General features: G+C 33.4%; 1 protein-coding gene and 1 long non-coding RNA gene across 2 annotated transcripts; both read right to left on the reverse strand.

The window, feature by feature from the left end:
* Window positions 1–9,157: 9,157 nt before the first annotated feature.
* On the reverse strand, window positions 9,158–11,536 carry LOC149499188 (uncharacterized). Its single transcript, XR_016322258.1, has 4 exons — window positions 11,293–11,536; window positions 10,939–11,076; window positions 10,209–10,290; window positions 9,158–9,391 (listed from the first exon to the last, which is right to left on the reverse strand). It is a non-coding gene; the product is annotated as an uncharacterized LOC149499188 (long non-coding RNA).
* Window positions 11,537–13,155: 1,619 nt separating this feature from the next.
* On the reverse strand, window positions 13,156–16,662 carry LOC105630082 (U-box domain-containing protein 15). Its single transcript, XM_012211771.4, has 4 exons — window positions 16,045–16,662; window positions 15,793–15,909; window positions 14,927–15,352; window positions 13,156–14,468 (listed from the first exon to the last, which is right to left on the reverse strand). The coding sequence occupies exons 1-4, from the start codon at window positions 16,375–16,377 to the stop codon at window positions 13,413–13,415; spliced, it is 1,932 nt and encodes a 643-aa protein (XP_012067161.1). The 5' UTR covers window positions 16,378–16,662; the 3' UTR covers window positions 13,156–13,412.
* Window positions 16,663–21,928: the final 5,266 nt, after the last annotated feature.

Below are 21,928 nucleotides of genomic sequence, written 5' to 3' on the forward strand. Positions count from 1 at the left end.
AAGATTAATGATAATGCCTATGTACTTGACCTGCCCGAAGACATGAAGATTTCCAGGACTTTCAATGTTGCAGATTTATTCCCATTCTATCCCGATGATGATCACTCGAGGTTGAGTTCTTTTGAAGTGGGGGGGATTGATGCGGAGTAACTTGCACTTCAATATTTGGAAGAGTTGGATCGGTGCAAACCAAGAAAAAAGATGCATGGTCGTGCCACTCCTAGCACGCCCGTGCAAGACTCTGAAAGTCCAAGACGGAAGACACGCCCAAGACCAAGAAGCCCAGGCACGCCCATGCCACAGATAGCCTGACCGTGCTAGCCTTTGGAAGTCATAGCACGCTCGTGCCATGACAAGCACGCCCGTGCCGACGAGTCCAGTTACGATTCGAGTTCCAGTACGCCCGTGTCATGCCAAGCACGCCCCATGTTAGCCTTTGAGAGTCCAAGCACGCCCGTGCCAAGTCCAACATGCTTGTGCCGCTACCCTTACTAAGGTTTTGCTTAATTACGAATTTTGTATATTTTTAGGATTTTATAACTTTTACCCTAAATCTATAAATAGGTTATTTTTGTATTGTGATGCAGGCATTATCTTTTGAACATTATTCATATCAATAAACTTCTTTGAAAGTTTAAGTTCCCTATTTTATTCGTCAGATCAAACGTTATTGATCAAAACTCCTGACAGAGTATAATCATTCTTCCCATTCACATAATCATTCTGCGTCAGTTGGTATCAGAGTTGAAAGACAAAGAATCTTCATGGACGACAACTATGAAACACGTCTCACAGCCATAGAAGCGAAAGTCGATGAGTTAACCGAACAGATTGGACAGTTAACTATTGCATTCCAATAAGGTAACCCATAACCTGCAGCTGCAACAGTAGCTTCAAATTTGCAGCAACCAGACTTTGTAAGATGCGAAAATTGTTATGATAAGGCCAAGATTATAGAGGCAACGGTGACAATTTTCATGAAGGATAGAAGATAAAGGTAGATCTTCAACCTTTCTCAGGATCGCTAGACATAGAAAGTACTCTTGATTGGCTAGCGGAGGTCGAACGATTCTTTGAGATCCTGAACGTTAAGGATGAATGCAAGGTTTCTATTGTGGTCTATAAACTTAAAGGAGATGCAGCAGCATGGTGGCATTCTGTGCAAAACGAATGCCATCGCCTAATAATTGAACCTGTACGAGATTGGATCCTAATGAAACAGATGATTGAGCAACGTTTCCTTCCCAGTGATCACTCTCAAATTCTATACGACAGGTACCATGACTGTTTTCAAGGAAACCAAAAAGTTGATGAGTATACGAAAGAGTTTTTAAGACTACAGGCTTGTTGTGACAATTGTGAAACTGAATCCCAGCAAGTAGCTTATTACTAGAGGGGATTAAACCATGATATCATATGTATGATGGGTGTAGCTGCGATTTTCACATTGCAGACGCAATTGAGATGGCCAAACATGCGGAGGATCGAATTAACTGGCAGCCTAGACAATCGTCTAATCGTAATCAGATTTTCAGGCAAACCTGCTCATCCGGAAACTAATAGTTTAACAGAAATTTCAGTGGATAGAATTCAAGAGCAGCAACCCCTATTAATAATCGGAATTCTCAACAGCCCTCAACCGAAGAAAAGAAAGACTCCTGGGGTAAGGCTCCTATAGTAGACAAAAATAACAAGTCTAACCCGTACCAGAAACCAACCGGAGACTATTGTTACCAATGTAGAAAGCAAGGGCATACCTCTAACGTATGTCCAGAGCGTAGGGGGGGCTAATGATGGGCGTTGGCAAGTTAATGTAGTTGATGAGGTGACTGAGGTTGAAGAAGTGGAAGACGAAGAAGATGGGTCCTTGGCAGGTTCAGAAGATGGTGAAGTTACATATGTGATTAAAAAATTTTTTACTCTCCAAAACAAGAAAGCTACACTCAACGTAGAAAAATCTTCCAAGCTAAATGTCGAATTGGCGAAGCAATGTGCCGACTTATCATTGACAGTTACAGTTGTAAAAACTTGATAGCTAAACAGTTGGTTGAAAAGCTCAGTTTACCAATAAGACCACATCCTTCGGCGTACAAGGTAGGGTGGATTAAGGAGGGTCCTACAATTGAGGTAAACCGGGTTTGTAAAGTCCCAATTTCAATGGGGAAGTAGTACACAGATATTGTTAATTGTGATGTTGTGGATATGGATGCCTGTGGAGTACTATTAGGATGTCCATGGTAGTTTGATGTAGATGCTTTGCACAAGGGTAGAGAGAATTCATACATGTTCACTTGGAAAAACAAGAAAATCATTGTCCTACCTCCTGGATCTTCTGTGTCAGGGTCCTTGACATGGCTGAATATTGTCCGCTTTGGGCCCTTCCGTACGAGGTCACCCTCACGGTTTTGTTCTTGGGGGAAATGGGAAACTTCCCAGGAGGTCACCCATCCTAGGATTTCCATTAAGCGAGCACGCTTAACCCTGGAGTTCTTCCAACTCTCCAGCCATTTCACCATCAAAACGCGTCCAACCATTCAAGGCATCACCCCTCTTATGTACTGTCTGAACACCCTGTGCGTAGCCGATGTGGGATTCGCCTAAGGTGTAGTGCCCCAAACCTGGGATGTCACATACACCCCCCCCTTAGGGACTCAGCGTCCTCGCTGAGGTTTGCCCCACCATCGGCCAGAGGGACAAGGCTCTGGCTCTGATACCAATTGTCAAGGTCCTTGACATGGCTGAATATTGTCCGCTTTGGGCCCTTCCGTACGAGGTCACCCTCACGGTTTTGTTCTTGGGGGAAATGGGAAACTTCCCAGGAGGTCACCCATCCTAGGATTTCCATTAAGCGAGCACGCTTAACCCTGGAGTTCTTCCAACTCTCCAGCCATTTCACCATCAAAACGCGTCCAACCATTCAAGGCATCACCCCTCTTATGTACTGTCTGAACATCCTGTGCGTAGCCGATGTGGGATTCGCCTAAGGTGTAGTGCCCCAAACCTGGGATGTCACATTCTGCCAAAGCTTCTAAAGTGGAGGGAAAATCCATAGTAGCTGTTTCTTCCAACGTGCAAGAATTATCTGGTGCAATTGAGAAGTCCGGAGGTGCATTGATAGTGCTGATCAAACCAGAGACAAGGTCTAATGAAGGGGCACTAGTACCACCACCAGTCAAAAGAGTTGCTAGATGAGTTTCATGTTGTAGTCGAAGAACCATCTACACTCCCACCTTTACGAGACATTCAACATCAAATCGATTTCATCCTTGGATCGAAGATCCCAAATCTACCTCATTATAAGATGAATCTAAAGGAAAGCCAGATCCTTCAAGAATAGATAGAAGAGTTATTGAAGAAGGGACATATCCGGGAAAGTATCACTCCTTATGGGGTTCCTGCTTTGTTAGTACCAAAAAAAGATGGGACTTGGAGGATGTGTGTTGATAGTCGAGCAGTCAACAAGATCACGGTGCAGTATCGATTCCCTATTCCTCGTCTAGAGGACATGTTGGATCAACTATCAGGATCTATAGTGTTCTCCAAAATAGATCTTTATAGCAAGTATTATCAAATCAGGATCAAGGAGGGAGATGAATGGAAAACGGCATTCAAGACCAAGGAAGGATTATATAAGTGGTTGGTTATGCCATTTGGATTGACTAATGCACCGAGCACATTCATGCGACTTATGACTCAGGTTTTGTGTCCTTTCTTGCACAAATTTATGGTTGTTTACTTTGATGATATCTTGATTTTTAGTCACAGCAAGGCAGAAAACCTTCAGCGCCTTTAAGGGGTGTTAGAGGCTTTGCAAAAAAATGAGTTGTATATTAACCTCAAGAAGTGCAGCTTTATGACAGAGGGGATTCTATTTATTGGGTATATTGTTAGCTCGGAAGGAATTCATGTGGATGACAGAAAGATTGAGGCCATTCAAAATTGACCTATTCCCAAGAACATCACTAAAGTTCGCAGCTTTCATGGTCTTGCCACTTTCTATAGGCAGTTTATCATGAACTTTAGTAGCATCGTTGCTCCCATCACAGATTGCTTGAAGAAGAAGAGAGTTCGACAGTTTGTATGGACTGAAGTTGCAAATAAGAGCTTCAAAGAAATCAAAGATAAGCTTACTTCCGCCCCTATTCTTGCTTTACCTAACTTTGACAAATTGTTTGAAGTAGATTGTGATGCTTATGGGGTTGGAATTGGCGGTGTTTTGTCTCAATCTAGAAAGCCTATTGCATTTTTTAGTGAGAAGTTAAATGAAACTAGGCAGAAATGGTATACTTATGAACAAGAGTTGTATGCAGTTTTTCAAGCTTTCAAGACTTGGGAAACATTATTTGTTGGGGTGTAAGTTCATTATTTACACTGATCATCAAGCTTTAACTCATTTTCAAACTCAAAAGAAAGAGAGTAAGATGCATGCATGTTGGGCAACTTATTTTGGTGCTTTCCATTATGTCATCAAGCACAAGTCAAGTACATTCAACACGGTAGCAGATGCCTTGAGCAGGAGAGCAGCACTGTTGATCACAATCAAGCAAGAGATTGTTGGGTTCGAATTTCTTAAAGATCGATACGCTCGGATGAAGATTTTGTTGACACCTGGGCAAAGATCGATGCTAAATAGCATACCGATAGTTTATTGGTTCATGATGGGTACTTATTCAAAGAAAATAGGCTATGCATTCCTCGGTCTTCCCTCTGAGAAAAATTAATTAGAGAAGTCCATAGTGAAGGGTTGAGCGGCCACTTGGGGCAAGATAAAACTATTGCGGGTTTGGAGTCTCGATTCTATTGGCCACAGCTGAAGAAGGAAGCAGGCAAGCTAGTACAAAGATGTTCCGTTTGCCAGACACAAAAGGGCCATTCTCAAAACACCGGTCTTTACACTCCTTTGGCTGTACCGGAACAACCTTGGGGGGACTTATCCATGGATTTTGTGTTGGGTTTACCTAGAACTCAACGCGGAGCTGACTCTATCTTTATTATTGTAGACAGGTTCTCTAAGATGGCACACTTTATTCCTTGCAAGCAAATAAATGATGCCTCACACATAGTGAAGTTATTTTTCTAGGAGATTGTTCGCTTGCATGGCATTCCCAAAACAATCACATCTGATCGAGACACAAAGTTCTAGCTCACTTCTGGACAATTTTGTGTAAGAGGTTCAACACTCAACTTCATTAAAGTAGTACCGCTCATCCCCAAACTGATAGACAAATTGAGGTAGTGAACTGGACTCTTGGCAATCTTCTGAGGTGCATTTGCAGCGAGAAAAAGAAGATATGGGATCTTACTCTTACCCAAGTAGAATTTGCTTACAACAATGCCGTCCATAGCTCCATCAAGATGTCTTCGTTTGCAGTTGTCTATGGGAAGGTACCAGCACATATTCTTGATCTTCTTTCCCTTCCAGTAGGTGTAGAAAAGAGCATTGCATCTAATAACTTGGCTTCTGAGTACATGGAAGTATTCAAGCAAGTGCAACAATTCATCACTACTACCAATGAAAAATATAAAGTTGCAGCTGATAAACACCAGCAATATAAATCTTTTACAGTGGGTGATTGGGTCATGGTGTATCTTAGCAAGGAGCGTGGCGGAAGACAGAAGAAGCTTGACTCCAAAAAGATTGGCCCATTTTAGATACTTAAGAAGATTAATGATAATGCCTATGTACTTGACCTGCCCGAAGACATGAAGATTTCCAGGACTTTCAATGTTGCAGATTTATTCCCATTCTATCCCGATGATGATCACTCGAGGTTGAGTTCTTTTGAAGTGGGGGGGATTGATGCGGAGTAACTTGCACTTCAATATTTGGAAGAGTTGGATCGGTGCAAACCAAGAAAAAAGATGCATGGTCGTGCCACTCCTAGCACGCCCGTGCAAGACTCTGAAAGTCCAAGACGGAAGACACGCCCAAGACCAAGAAGCCCAGGCACGCCCATGCCACAGATAGCCTGACCGTGCTAGCCTTTGGAAGTCATAGCACGCTCGTGCCATGACAAGCACGCCCGTGCCGACGAGTCCAGTTACGATTCGAGTTCCAGTACGCCCGTGTCATGCCAAGCACGCCCCATGTTAGCCTTTGAGAGTCCAAGCACGCCCGTGCCAAGTCCAACATGCTTGTGCCGCTACCCTTACTAAGGTTTTGCTTAATTACGAATTTTGTATATTTTTAGGATTTTATAACTTTTACCCTAAATCTATAAATAGGTTATTTTTGTATTGTGATGCAGGCATTATCTTTTGAACATTATTCATATCAATAAACTTCTTTGAAAGTTTAAGTTCCCTATTTTATTCGTCAGATCAAACGTTATTGATCAAAACTCCTGACGTAATATAATCGTTTTTCCCATTCACGTAACCGTTCTGCGTCAGAATTCAACTCCATACAGAAAAGCATAATTCAAAGCTCTCCTATTCTTTCTCACAGTGTCTCCTGTTGCCTCAATAACTGTCTAAACTGCACTACAAAAGCAAATCTCTCCTCCATTTTTCCTTTTTTTTTTTCTCTGTTCTATACTCGGTTAAGAAAATGACAAACAAAAACACAGAATCCGACCAAGATTTCTATTTCCCAGCATCTTCTTCAATTCACATCACAAACCACCACAAGAAGCTGCATAAAAAACGTACCAAATCATTAAACACAGAATCCAATTTGATTCTCTCTACTATTAAGCCAAAAAATAGCAGCAAACAACCTGACCCATCTGCCCTAAAATAACAGAGCCTTGTACGGAATGTGGAAAGAAGTTCTGGTCATGGATAGCACTATTTGAGAACATGAGGTGCCATCCTGAACGAAAATGGCGAGGGATTAATCCACCACCTAAGTATCAAAGACCCAATTTGCAAATTCAACAGTTGAGTAAGGTAAATGAAACTATTATGAGAAGAGAGGATCATCAAGTGGTTGCTTGTTTGTTATTATTGGCTAATAGTGACAGTACAACAATATTGGAGAATGGTTCTGTAGGTTGTAGTAATTTTCAAGGTCAAAAACAACATGATTAATTGTCATTTTGCGTGTTCTAGTTGCAAGAAACTTTTTGGGTCTAACCAGGAATCATCCTCTTCTCATTCTTCAAGCTTGACTCTAGATTTGAGATTGGGTCTCTAAAGAAGAAAAAATACAAGGTTGGGTTTACATTTTTTTGCTGAAAATGGTAAATATGTGATTGACTTGTAATCTATTGTTAGGGGTAGTGTAGTAATTCTCGTATCATTTATTATATGTAACACAAAAAAACACCCATACACACATGTATAGATACAAGTGAGCTCTCCAATTTTGTCTTACATAATATTTTAATTTAAAATGTTATGTATTGATTTTTAACATGTCATGTATTGATTAAAGTATATGAGAATGTATTTGTCTTTATACATAATGAACGGAAAGATAATTTTGTTTAATTAAGCCAAACTATAAGGATAGAATATAATTTTAAAACACAATGATAATGTTAATTATGCGAAAATGTCGAAATAAAATCGTATTTTTTCCATTATTTAATAACATGATAAAATAATAATATATATAATTTTTAATTATTTAATTCTATTGGATAAATAAGAAATTATATTCTATTAAATATGGTAAGAATATAATATTTTTAAGGATTTTAATTTTATTGGATGAAAAAATGAAGGTAATTTAATTTTGATTGGTATATTAATTTTCTATTGAAATCTAAATTATATTGGATAAATTAAAAAACTATATTATATAGTATATATTAAATATGATAAAAATATAATATTTTAAAGATTTTAATTATATTGATTGAAAAAATAAAGGTAATTTAATTTTAGTTCATTATATTATACTATACTATATAAGGTACATATTAAATATAGTAAGAATACAATATGTTTAATTATTATTTTTAATAAATATTATTTTGATTGATTATAATTATTTTTTACAATTAACTTATTTTAAAAAAATATAATTTATTATTATTTATTAATAAATATATTATTTATAAATGTAATACTTCTTTTGATTCATCGGGAGGCCCAATAGTCTGAAATAAATATTGCTAACTACATAACAGAGGATAGTATCCACTGAACTCACCAAATTGATGAAAACACTTGTGGTTAAGAGTCCTCATATGAGTGAGAAGTCCAACCAAACCATACCCGGCTGGCTATAAATGTAATACTTCATTAATAGGTGCAATTAGAATATTAATTGAATAGAAAAGCTTCTAATAATATATTAATTAATATTGCCAATCAAGTGTGGTTTGGTTAGTCTTCTCATTTATGTGAGAAGTAAGTGGTCTCAAGTTTGAGTCCTCTCAACCATAAGTGTTTTCGCAAATTTAGTGAGTTCAGGGGAGAACTACCCCTATTATATAGGCCGCAATATCATGTCGACTTATCGGACCTCTCAATGAATAAAAAAAATATATTAATTAATATTGTTTTAAAAAAATTTTATTCAATTAGAATATTAATTGAATAGAAAAACTTATAATAGGAAAAGTAAATATAGCAAGTTGGTTAAAATATTTTTAATATAAAACAATAACAACTATATTAATTATTCTTTGATTAACATTATATTAATATTGCGAATATATTAAATACTAATTTAGAAGTTTTGTCCCATTTTAATTAGGAAATAGAATTTTATCTTGGAATGTTTTATGCTATCTTAATTTTAGAAGTTTTGTCCCATTTTAATTAGGAAATAGAATTTTATCTTGGAATGTTTTATGCTATCTTAATTTTAATTGCTTTAACTATTAAGAATTTTTTTTATTTTTTTTATTTGTTATATCAAGTTTTTGCTAATTTGGATTTTTGACATCCACATTTTATAGTAAGCATAGTACTTATTTGAATTTTTAAATTCATTATTGTTATCTTTTTTATATTATATAATTATTTTAAAGATTTAATAAAAAAATATATATTACTATCATACTAATAAAAGAGACCTACGTTGAAAAGAATTTCATAATTGCATTAAACGCTTATATTGATTTTTTTTTTTTTATGTCAACTGTTTTTTGTCAGACTAATAATTTCTTGCTCATGGTATGTCACGACCCATTTCCGTGGGCCGGACCGGCACTAGGACCTGGATGGGCTTAAGGCCCCCGAAGCCCGTAGTAAGCCTAACTTATTTAAATCTCACATTCTATTCATAATTATGGATTCAGGCCCATTTACTTATTATACATTTGCATCTAAAATACAGTTCATATGTTTAATATGAACTTTTATTATTTATTTACAATCCAACTGGAATACAATTGCGGAACTCTACCTTTATATTTACATCGTTATTTCTATCATTAACAGTCTTCTACAATAAGTGTCTCAACTCCATAGGGCTTTCCTTTCTTTCTATTACCTGAAAAAAAATAGTAGGCAGGTGTGAGCGCCAAACTCAATGAGTAGGGTTAGATAACCCTCTCACCCCACACAATCACACAGATGCTAAAATATTTTTATCCGGTTACTGTTTAATTATATGATCATGCAATTTGTCACACAAATGGCAATACAACAGCAATCACAAGTATTATCACCTTCATATAATCACATCACGTGGAAATTAGTCAGTGGAGTCACCGAACCCCCGATGAGCCGTCCTCCCACATGGCCCATCCTCTCACGTGTGCACCAGGGAGCCGATCCCCCATACTGGCCGACCGGTCTAATCCTCACTTGACCAGCCCTCTCATTGTTTTTCCATTCTCTCTTTTCTTTTTCATACCAACAGGAGGCAACCCGGTGGTCTCCATCCAATCTAGATCATCAAGCGCTCACAACAGGAGGCCACCCTGCGGGCTGCAATCAAATCTAGACTGTCCGGTGCGCAACGACGAGAAGCCAACCCGTGGTTAACGGTAACGGTAACGGTAGGTGCACACGGGGGCGCCGATCTCCCATTTACCCGGCTAACGGTAATGGATCCATATAACAGTAACGGTATATAACGGTAACGGTAATCAGGATCCATATAACGGTAACGGTCTCACAAACCCATGGTGACCCACTTCATCCCAATTCCACACAAGCAAAGCACAGCAATATCACATCACAGCGAATCAAGCAATACAAATAGTGCAGCACGATATGGCAATTCAACAAAATAATGCATGATAACATTTAGCCGTGAATGCATGAATGCAGGTGGATGATACTAGTTATCTAACACTACTCACAGTTCTTTATTGTCCTTTAAAAGGACTGCCTTTTTAGCCACATGCTTCCAGCTTTTGTCCTCGCATTTTGTATTTTATAAGCCTTTAAAATAAACAAGAAATTTCTAAATAAGAATTTTAATTCAAAAACTTATATTTCACATTCGTTTATTTATTTTGGCTACCGGTCATTTAATTCACTTGTTATATATATGCATATATATCTAGGTTCTCTCATTTATATAAATAACTATTCTAATTTATAACCTTTAGATAAAATCTCTAATTATTCGGTGAGAAATATTGTATAATGATAATTCTAATATTGTACAATATTTCTTAATACCTCAAATTTTCGTCGTCACTACTTCTTAAGAATAACTAATTTAATTCTTCATTAAGTGTTTTATTAAAAAAATTCGACAGCATTTCCTCTATAAACTGGACCATCCAAATTTTCAAATTTTCACAAATCCACACACACAGCCCATCTATCGAGCAAATTCATATCCACTAATCCCGTCCGCCATATCCATCATTTATTCGCTCACTTAATTCACATAATCCATTATAATTAATTGTTCTATAACTATTTATTTGTTAATAAAATTCCTAAAATTTATTATTGCTAGGAATATATATATATATATTTTTAATATTTAATTTAATTTACTTAAATACTTAATTAAGTTCATTAATTAATTAAATTCAGAATTTATTCAAAAATTGCGGATTAAGCTTTAGAGTGTACCGATTTAAAATCAGATTTCATTTCCGTGTTCCGCGCGAAGAGGAGAGCATTCTGTCCCTTGAAGTCTCGCCGGAGTCTCGCCGGCCGGTCGCCGGACCGCCGCCGCCGCCACCGTGCACGGTGGCCGGAAAATTTAACCTTCACCAAAATTGACAAACAATACATCATTTTATTCGTTTCGATGAGAGGATCACTAATATGTGTTCAAATCAAGGTGGGTGTGAACCAGTTGGCCGGAAATTGGGCGGAAAGGTTCGGTGATACCCATTTTGGGTTTTCCGATTCCGGCTATTACAGTCGACGAGGAGGCCATCAAATGAAAGAGGAAGAAGAGAGGAGTCATTTGGTACTCACCTTGTGTCCAAGGCTTGCCTGAAACGGCGTGAATCGCCGGAAAAAGGTGTCCAAAACTTCAAGCTCTTCCCCTTCAAAATAGACACAATTTCAGTTCAAATCTAAGCTATAATCTTCTTTCTCGCGTTGAGTAGATATTTTTAGAGTATTCATTTGCCGAATTTGGTGGCCGGAGGAAGGAGATCGAAGGAGAGGAAGGAGGAGGAGGAGGAGGAGGTGACGCAACTGGAGAAGGAGAAGGAATAAACGAAGAGAAAGAGAAAGAAAAAAGAAAAGAAAAGAAATGGGCCGGTCCGGTTCGATTCGAACCGGTTCGGTCCGATTCAGTGATTTAGTCTCATTCCGTTTGGTTTTTGAGTTTTCCAATCGATTTTCGGTTCGGTTTACTACAGTATTCGCACTAAAATATTAATATTAATTTCCAAGCTGTCGGTTCATTAAATTTAATTGGAAAATTTTTGAAAATAAAAATTCAGGGTATTACATGGTACTTCTAATTTAATATTTATATTAAAAGAGTAAAATACTACGATAAAAAAAAGAATACTTGCTTATGCTTTACGATCGTTTTTTATACGTTTCAAAAGAATATTACAGTGAGAAAGTATGAAAAAGAATGGTTTTGTTAAACCAATATTTTCTTGCTTAGACTTTTGCTCATCGAATTAAAAATAAAAATTTATAAATTTATATACTAATAGCATAGTTAAAGAAATTAACTATCAACATCCTAATGTTCATCAGAAATTGGAATTGCACCTCAATAGAATTACAATCGTAAAAGAGGATTCTAGTAAAATTCCTAAAGAAATTTTGTAGTACAACTTCAAAAGCTTGAACGATGTGCTCATTAAAAAATATATATATATAAACTACTAGGTTTATTCCTTTTCTTGCTAAATTATCCAATATTATATGCCAGATTGATATTTTTTTTTTCTTTTAAGATTTTCTGTTCGTAGCTATTCTAATATTATCTTAGATTTTTAGTAAAAAAAAACTATTCATAATATTATAAATTATAAAAAAAACTATATAAAATTATTTATATAGTAAAATTCAACATCTATAAAATACGTACAAAGCACATTATATATTTGCTAAGTAACTAAATTAAATATTATATATACATTTAATTCGATTCCATTAACTATTTTTTAATATTTTGATCTAAAAAAATAACTTTTGAAATATTGAAAAATTGAAACTTAAGTACCAATGACACGGGATATAGCGTCATCATGATCCCTTATCCATTTTCAAACGGGGGAGATCTTTTTTCTCCCAAGTTACATTGTGCATAAATGTGGATGCAATTGTTTTTTTAAATGTATAGTCGGGAAACTGAATCTTTGAAAAAAAACAAAACACTAAATTGTCAAACCACAAAGTATAAGGTAGATTTACTCAAAAATAGGCAGCGTTGCTACCGAATTCGATTATAATTATCTATTTAAATATCTAAATGTATTTAAAAACTTGTTTAATGTCAAAAATATTTTTTTATTTGTATTTTTCAAAAATAAAAAATAAGGGTTATAAAATTATTATTTTGACTGAATAAAATAATTATTTAAAATTTTTGAAATATTAATTAAACAGATAATAAGTAGCGTATACCCAAATCTTTGAACCCAACCCATTTCAAATCCGTCTATCCATACCCAAACCAACCGTCAGGTTAGATAAAATTAGCATCCCTATGTCTTACCAACTAACCAAACTCATTCCTAATTTATCCACCAACTTAAGCCTCCAACCAACAAATACTTCAACTACTATTTGGTGATTGAGAATTTCAACTCAAAAGACAAGACCCTTTAAATCTCTTGATCACTCTCAATTATTGATGAGCATAAACAATTTAATGAAGTAAAAACAAAGAAATTGTAATATATATACTTTTTTTTGGCTACAAATAACCTCAATTTACATGCTTTTATTAATAAACAAGCAAATTGAGAGTCAATCTAAAGTTGGCCAGGGAAAGCCACTATTCTTTAAGGCTTTCATATTATATAAAGCCAGAGTGAGTGCAAGCAAGGCCGTTGGGTACATAATAGAATGCCAAAAATGCTTCAGTACACACTCTAAAGTGATATCAATAGTTTGTAGTAAGTTTATGGAATATGTTCACACTTACTCATGTGCTGCAAAAGAGAATTTGCTTTTCTTTGAGCTCTGTTGGTTCCACATCTTGTAATCTCTATCAAATGTTCATAAACACCATATTGAAGTGCAGCCAATACGATCGATGAGTTATTTAGCCCCAGCTCGAGAAGAACGGAAGTTGCACATTCCTTGTTCTTTGGAGTCCCATTCCTAATAATTTCAACAAGTGTTTTTATGAAAGATAGCCTTCCAATTTCACTTCTTCCATCAGGATGTGAGGCAAGGAGTGATAAGATTGATAGGGCTTCATCAATCATGCCTACATTTTTATCCTCTAGTAGATGAAGCAATGCCGGTATAATACCAGCCTTAATAGCCCTGAACTTGTTGGTTTGGTTCAAAGATAAGTTGAAAAGTGCAGTTGCAGCATCCTTTTTGCCTCTGGTTGTACCATTCTGCAAAAGGTGCACCAAAGGAGGGATTCCATTTAAAGATCCGATAAGTACTTTGTTCTCATCAAGCATTGACAAGCTAAACAAAGCTGCTGCAGAATTTTCTCTAGCCTCTCCAGTTCCATTTTGCAATATTTCTATTATAGCAGAAATCGCTCCTTCTCTTGCTATAATTCTTTTGTTCGCTTCATCAATTGATAGGTTCAACAGAGCTGTTACAGCTTGTTCTTGAACAATTGAGTCTCGATAGTACAATAACTGGACTAGTGGAGGGATTGCTCCAATGTTGGCGATTAAAATTCTGTTGTCTGGATTTTCTTTTGATAGCATACGGAGTTTCATAACAGCTTCTTTCTGTACGTCAATCTCGGAAGAGGACAGATTCTGGACCAAGTAGGAGATTTTCTCTACAACTTCAGCCGGAGAGCCATCGCAACCCACACAAGCATTCTTCTTAGGCAATTCATAATGATTTTTCTCGCACCATTGTAATATAAGGTTCCGTAGTGCAAAATTTGGTGCCAAAGTCAAATGATCCAAGGTTTGTCCAGTCTTTGGGCATGTCCGATGGTTAGAATTCAACCACTTTTGTATGCTTGCCCTTTCATAAGTCTAAAAAGAGAAAAATTTATGCTTTCAGATATCAACAGGGATTGTCTTACGCATTGACTTCAATTCTTCTATCAGTAATAAAAAGAAAATTTTCAACTCTCTCTTAGGCAATGAGAATACAATTTTTTCCACACTAGCAATTTGCAGTAGTGACGAATAAAATTGTCATACTCTGAATCAAAATTATTGAAATCAGGATTCTCAATAAAATATCTCTGAAAGCACGCTATGCAAGTTCTATATAAGAAAGCATACTACACTCATTGGTCCATTTTAAGTGTAACGTTAAACATGTTGTCAAAGTGAAAGCAAGTTGAAACTAATTATTATTGTAGTCTGGTTCATGAATCATGAAGCAGCTCAAATCAGTATGACAAATGATTTATCAAGCTAAAACTAGTTGCTATATCACAACAAAACATATATGGAAAGAATGTAGCTGTTCGACATAATATTACCTGTCCTGTTGCCACAATAACAGGATCCACCATCATCTCCAGAGTAATTGGACAAAGGAATTCATGAGGAATTAGCAAAGATTGACACCTCTTAAATCCTTTTGAAGAGATAGGACCATCAAGCTCAATGTTTTCATCAACACCTGCAACTTGTTTGAGTTTTCCTAGCAGATCGGTTATTTGTTGAATGCTTTCAGCATTCCGCACATCTCTCCGTTTGATTAGTTTTCTAACAGCTACTGTTTCAGCTTTCAAGTCTGCAATAGTATGCAGTTGTAACTTGTTGGCCAGTCTTTCTAGTATTGCACTGTCTACATTTCTGTCATCCTTTTTAGAAAATACAACCATTAGATCCATTGCTAGTTCTATATCCTGCGTGTCAGTTCGCCTCTTGGCCCTTCTAAGTTGCATACGCATGAGCTCAACCTGAATTGAATCAATAAACAAAGTATGCGTGTAAAAACCATAATTTCCCATCAATCTTCGATTCTTCATCGAAATACTGTCAGCTAGACAATTTAACAAACACCTTGCAAAAGTTAGAGTACCAAATTACCATCAAAATAGACTAGCATGAACAAGCCTTTCTGCAGGCCCCATTGACAATGCTGAGTTTACCAAAAATCAAAAATCAAATATATGGTACTCAGATAAGAGGACCAAATTTTGAGCATCTCAGCTGTAAAGGTTACACTTTAATTCATGAAAGTGAGATATATGAGAATTGGGAAAAATAAAATTAATTTTCACCTTATGCTGCAAACCCTCCTTTAATAAGTAGATTTAAGCAAAATGAAACTTACAGTGACTCAGGATTGAAGAGAACCTCAAAATACTAATAATATAGAACAAAAAAAGAAACTCACTTGTTCTTTAACTTCCTCTGACATCCCAAAATCATCATAAGGCATATCATCCAAAGCCTGATTTAATTTATCATATACAGCATGAAATCTACCCATCACTGCATCACTTTCCAATGCCTGATATCAAAAAGAAGAGAGAGAGAGAGTGAAGAATATCACTAACCCAGATAAATTAATGGCAAGATTTTAAATTTCAAAAAAAAAAAAAAAAAACAAAAAAGAAAAAGAAAAACCTCAAGCATGAACACTAACCAGATAAATCTTACTTCCACAGCTACATTTCTTGACCAATTTCTTGGCAAGAAAAAGTGCTTTCTTCAAATTAACCAAACAATTCAAAGCCTCACTTGAAATCAACTCGTTATTAATCTCTTTTATATCTTCCAAAAGAGGCAGCAACAGCTTCAATCTTCTTACCAAGTTTAAGCATTCTTTCCTTTGTGTTTCCCTGTACCCTGCATAAGATCCAACAGTCTCAATCACATCCATCATTTCCCTAATCACATTATTCATACCTCCACCGTTAGATGAACTTGAAACACCCCCTTTCTTCTCTCTCTCCATCATCACCTTCTCCCTCTCCATTTCTCACTACTACTACTACTACCAACCGAGCTCAGAATCCTCAAAGATCTTAACAAGTTACCAAATATATCGCTAATGCAGTAACTTAATTATTGATTAGAGCAATGATTTTATAATGCAAATCCAAAATGTAGAATACAAAAAAGAACAAAGAAAATGGAAAGCAACGAGGACGAAATGACGGGACAAATGGTGCTGATCTTTCTCAACGCAAAATTAATAACTGGAGTAACAATTTTAAGCGTGTCAAATTGGGGCGTTACGTAGCCAAAAACAAAAATTGAACCAAATCTTAAAGTCGGGCGACTCCACATCTTCTTTTATTCCCAATTAATATATAAATAATTTTGGTGTTAATGTTAAATTATTATTCACCAACGTGATATTTATCAGAATGGTAAATGAGTTCGATTATCATAAAATGATTTAGAAGTTTGATATCAAGAAAATGCATTTATTAAATTGAAAAAAAAAAATTGTAAGTTCTATAATTGAAGGGTTTAACATTTCGTAATTCTATTAATGCTATAGAGGATCAGTATGAGCAAATGGTTCGGTTGATTTGATTAAATCGATCAATTCAATTAAATTGTGTCTATGTAATTTTGGTGAATTAATAATCAAATTTAAATTTGATTAATTTTAGATACTTTTATGATCAGTTATAATTTGAATAAATTAAATTCCGTATTAATTAAATTAACAGAAAAATAAAATGTAATCGTTTGTGTTTAGAATTAAAAAATAAATAGGAGAATTAATTTAGTTAAAGTATTAGAACTGGGTGAAAATATGTTAATACGACATTTTAACCGAAATGGGTCGATTAACTTAGTTTTCATTTCCTTTTATTTCAATGCGGTTAATATAAAAGTTAATTCAATTAAATTCTATGAAAAAAACCTTGAATCAAATAAAGGGAACCAACCAAATGCTCAACTTTGATAAAGGAATAAAAGAGGATTGTATAATTCCAAATCCGAAATATCCCTTTCACTTCAGGTTTACCTGTCCATTGTTTAAACCAAATTTATTTAATATAAAAATTATTTAACAAAATTTTTTTAAAAAATAAGAAATAAATGTCATATATATATAAAAGAAAATCTAAATGGTCCACATCAGTTTATAAATGAGGTTTTGCTCCAAAACAGGCAACAAAAAGCTTGATGATCTATTTATAATGAATAAATTAAATTATATAGTAACTAAAATGAAGAAAATTGATAAATTTAGTAATGCAATTAAATAATCTGTAGTTTTGCATAGAAAGAAACTAATAAGATAATCTTTTATGAAATTAAAATTATAAATTTATAAATTTTATTCTTTGAAGATGTAAAATCTGACCAAACTAAACTAAATCAAAAATGAGTGGAATCTATCAATTTAGCTCAGTTTGATTTTAAAAATATTCAATTATGTTTCAGGTTTTATAAAAAATAAAAAATTAAAGCGAATAAAATCTAGTTCAGTTATATAAACTGGTAAGTTTAATTGGGTTTCTATTTAGAAAAAAAGTAGTAAGTATTAACCTTTTTGTTTTGGATAGAGACGAAGAATGGTTAGTGTTTGGCCCGTTTTTAGAAGTGGGGTTAATTTAAAGACAAAGGTATTTGAAAAACAGTTACAATTGACGCGTTTTTAGAGCAACAGGTAATCGACAAAAAATGACGCGTCTGCTTCACGTGCAACCACTGGGTCCCATTCTCTGCTTGTGTTTTACAATGCTGTCCCACAGTTGCACCTTCAAGGTCCCTATTTTTTATAAAACGAAGAGAAATATTACGTGCAAAGATTTTTTAAGACAAGAAAATCTACTGGTGGGTGGTCGTCGGTTCCGGTTGCAATTATTCTGCCCAAACGCATAACTTCGCTTTTAAATTTTATAAAACCCTAAATTTTATGATAAATGCATAAATTTACTGTCTGTATTTTATTAGAAAAAAATTTATGACACCTTTATTTTTTTTTAATTTATTGAATATTTTAATTTATAAAATTATATCAATTAAATACTGTAATTTATAAATATTATTTTATTAAATACTCAAGCTTTTAACTAATTAATTTTTTATTGAAATATTAAAAAGTTGAAACTATTATTTTACTCATATTTGAGTCGGCTCAAGCTATGGTATACAACATCATCCTTAAAGAAAATATTTTTCTAGATGAAAAGAAAATTAAATCATTTTAAAAGAAAATAACTTTTTATAAATAAAAAGGGAAAAATATTTTCTAGACATATACAATTTTAATATAATCTTATAAAAATATATTTATTATTCACTGATAACTAGTAACCGCGACTACTAGTCATCTCTGACCACCACCACTGTTTATCGGCAACTACCCAAATCATTTGCACGTATTTTCCTCATATTTTAACAATAAATATTTAAAATATAAAATTTTTATAATTTTCAATATACATTTTTAATTCATTTAGGAGGCTTAATAGTCTAAAATAACACTGCAACTATAAAAAAGGGTAGCTCTCTATTTGGTTCATAAAATTGGTAAAAATTCTTATAGTTAAGAGGCCTCAAACTAGATATTTCCACTCTTTATTAATAAAAGAATTAGTCAGACCTCACATGATTGCCTGTTAATTCTAAATATTTTCATAGCTTATAAATTAAAGCTTTTAATATTTTGAACTAATTTTAAGTATTACAACAAAAAATTATTTATCCTTTGAAAAATATTTTACTTCAATAAATATTTTCTTAAGATAAATTATTTTTTGAAAATAAATAGAGTGGTCTAGATCTCAATTCTTTTGATCATAGAAGGTAATTAAGAGTTTTTAACGGTCAACCATCCATTTTTTCCATTAGTAAGAAATTGGCAAATTGAAATGAAAATTAATGATAACCATTGAAGATACCTGGAAATTGCAGAAGGAGAAAATGTCTAAAACATTAATAAGAAACAATAATTGTGAAAGAGCATATAAATGAAGGAAAAGGAAAATGAACATGTCATAGCAATTCTATCACATCTATTCACAATTAAATATAAGAAATATAGTTTAAATATGGCTAAATCGTTGAAAATACTCTAAATTTTGCACTAGTTTTAACTGTACTCTAAATCCAACTTTTTTCTCCTATAACCATGAATTTTAATTTTAATTATAAAAGCACCCTAATTTAAAATTGTATCTAACTTAATGAATAAAATATTATTTTTGTGGGATCTAAGTTTGACCTTTTCTCCCAAATTAGATTCCCTCCCTCCATGATTGCTTATAAATAAATATAAATATTTATTTATACAAATATATATATATATATATATATATAATCTATTCATCTTAAAAGAATACTTTTATTTATTTATATGATATTGACAACAAGTAATAATTTTCTAAAAATAAAATGACACCGTAATGAATAAAATCTATTTTTTATATGAGATTTAACCTGAGTATAAATAAAATTTCGTGCTTAAAAAATGGCAAAACAAAAATCTAAACTAATTTTTTATGCTTATAACTAACTAAAATTTATTATTTTACTTGGCTTTTTATGAATTTAAATTTTTAACCATTATTAGTTAGGACGTTATTAAATAATGAATTTTAAGTTACCCTGACCATAAAAGGGAGTATAGATTCAACAAAAATAATATTTTATTCATTAAATTAGATTCAATGAAATTAGAGTGCTACGGCAACTAAAATTGAAATTCAGAATTTAGAAGAAAAAAAAAAGTTAAATTTAAGATACAATTAAAACTACTCACAAAGTTCAAAGTTTTTTTTAATAATTTAGCCGTTTAAATATTATATTTTCAAATCAGTATAGTTATTTGATTTCTTATTATAATTCTCACTTTTAATCGCAATGATTTCGATGATATAATCAAATTTTAGTATATACATATCGAAAATAAATAAAATTATATTATATTCCATGCAATACAAGTTTAACAATTAAGCCAATGAAAAATAATTTGCAGGAAAATATTTTTCACAACTTTTCATTTTTTGGGGCGTTCAAGAAAATAAGTCAATGAAAAATATTTTCCTGGTCAAAAAAAAAATTAAGTCATTTTTTAAGGAAAATAACTACTTATTTTCAAGAGACTAAAATATTTGCCAAACATCGACAAATCTTAAAAATCTATATTTTTTTAATTTATTAATCATCGTAGTTACTACCATCAGTCATTATTTACCACTGACTACCATCGGCCATCACCACCAGCCACCAGCGGTTTTGATAATTTATATTTTTTTTATATTTTTCTCATATTTAATAATAAAATTTTTAAATTAGAAAATTTATATTATTATTAATATTTTTTATGGTCTAATGACATAAAAACTTTAATATTTTTAACTAATTCTCAATATTACAATCAACCAATGGAAAATAAGTTATTTGAAAAATATTTTTCAGCAAGTTATTTTCCTGCAAATTATTTTACAGAAACAAATAGAGTATAAGTTTAATTTCTTTTATCACAATTTAAAGGGTTGGATATCCAGTCGATTTAATTTAAACCGAACCAAGTTAATGTAAATCGACAATAAACTAAATTTTTATATTAAGAAAATGAAATCAAAATTTTATTTTGGATTGATTCAATTTTCATTTCGACATAATATTTAGGTTTTTAGATTTCTTGAATTTATAATTTTATATGATAAAATTGAATTAACTAAAAAAAAACATTTTTTGAAAACTCAAAACTGAACCAAATGCTTTTAAAATTAAACTGAGTTCAATCATTTTCTTTGGCTTGATTTTTCTGTCCGAGCCAAATTATTAATTATGCTAACCACTAAAGTTTGGAGGGGTAAAAAATCAAGGAAGGGAAACTGTATCTTCAGGTCTTGTATTGTAGACCGTGTTCGACAATATATTTTTTTATGTGATTTTTAGCATTTTGATTTGTTAAAATGTTAAGTGTATTTTTTATAGTATTTGATAATATAGTATTTGAATTAATTTTAAAAGTTAAGCAAACGTTTTATAAAAAATTAATCATATAATATTTTAGAAAAAATTACTCAAACAACTAATAATTATTAAAATATCTAATTTTATGGAATAAACTGGTAGCTTACATTTCGGGCTATGCTCCGGAAATCAAGACACCGTTTGACATTTTCCTCTGGTGGCTGGAAATTTCCACACGATGAAGTGTCGATCAAGTTGGTTAAAAATTTCCTCAAGTTAGGAGGCAAAGGTCTTAATTGTAGAGCTGGCACTCATTAATTTCAAATTCAGTGATGGCCAAATCAAGAAGGTGATTTTGAATTTTGTCTATGCAAGTCTTCTTGGGCCATTGGAGTCAAACTTCAACGAATAACCGACAGATGGTGTGACACGCAACTCGGGATCCCTTATGTGTACGAAGTAAAAAAATTATTAAATACTTCACAAAAAAAAAAAAAAATTAAACCCATCTTTTATTTTTTTCAACTAGTTATTTTATACATTTTGATTGCTTAATAAGATCATGTAAATTCATCAAATTTTTTGATAATACATAAACATGTGATCTAAATTAAATACAATTTTAATAAATAAAG

Source organism: Jatropha curcas, chromosome 1 (assembly GCF_041381405.1).
Source record: "Jatropha curcas cultivar XTBG-Jc1 chromosome 1, XTBG_Jcur_1.0, whole genome shotgun sequence".
In the NCBI taxonomy this organism is placed as follows: Eukaryota; Viridiplantae; Streptophyta; class Magnoliopsida; order Malpighiales; family Euphorbiaceae; genus Jatropha; species Jatropha curcas.

What these genes read in the sequence shown, in the direction of transcription:
- LOC105630082 (XM_012211771.4), bottom strand. Translation starts at nt 16,377, where the DNA reads ATGGAGAGGGAGAAGGTGATGATGGAGAGAGAGAAGAAAGGGGGTGTT. An exon ending in GTGGAAGTAAGATTTATCTG is followed by an intron (nt 15,910 to 16,044) that starts GTTAGTGTTCAT and finishes TTTTGATATCAG; the next exon opens with GCATTGGAAAGTGATGCAGT. An exon ending in CAGAGGAAGTTAAAGAACAA is followed by an intron (nt 15,353 to 15,792) that starts GTGAGTTTCTTT and finishes GATTCAATTCAG; the next exon opens with GTTGAGCTCATGCGTATGCA.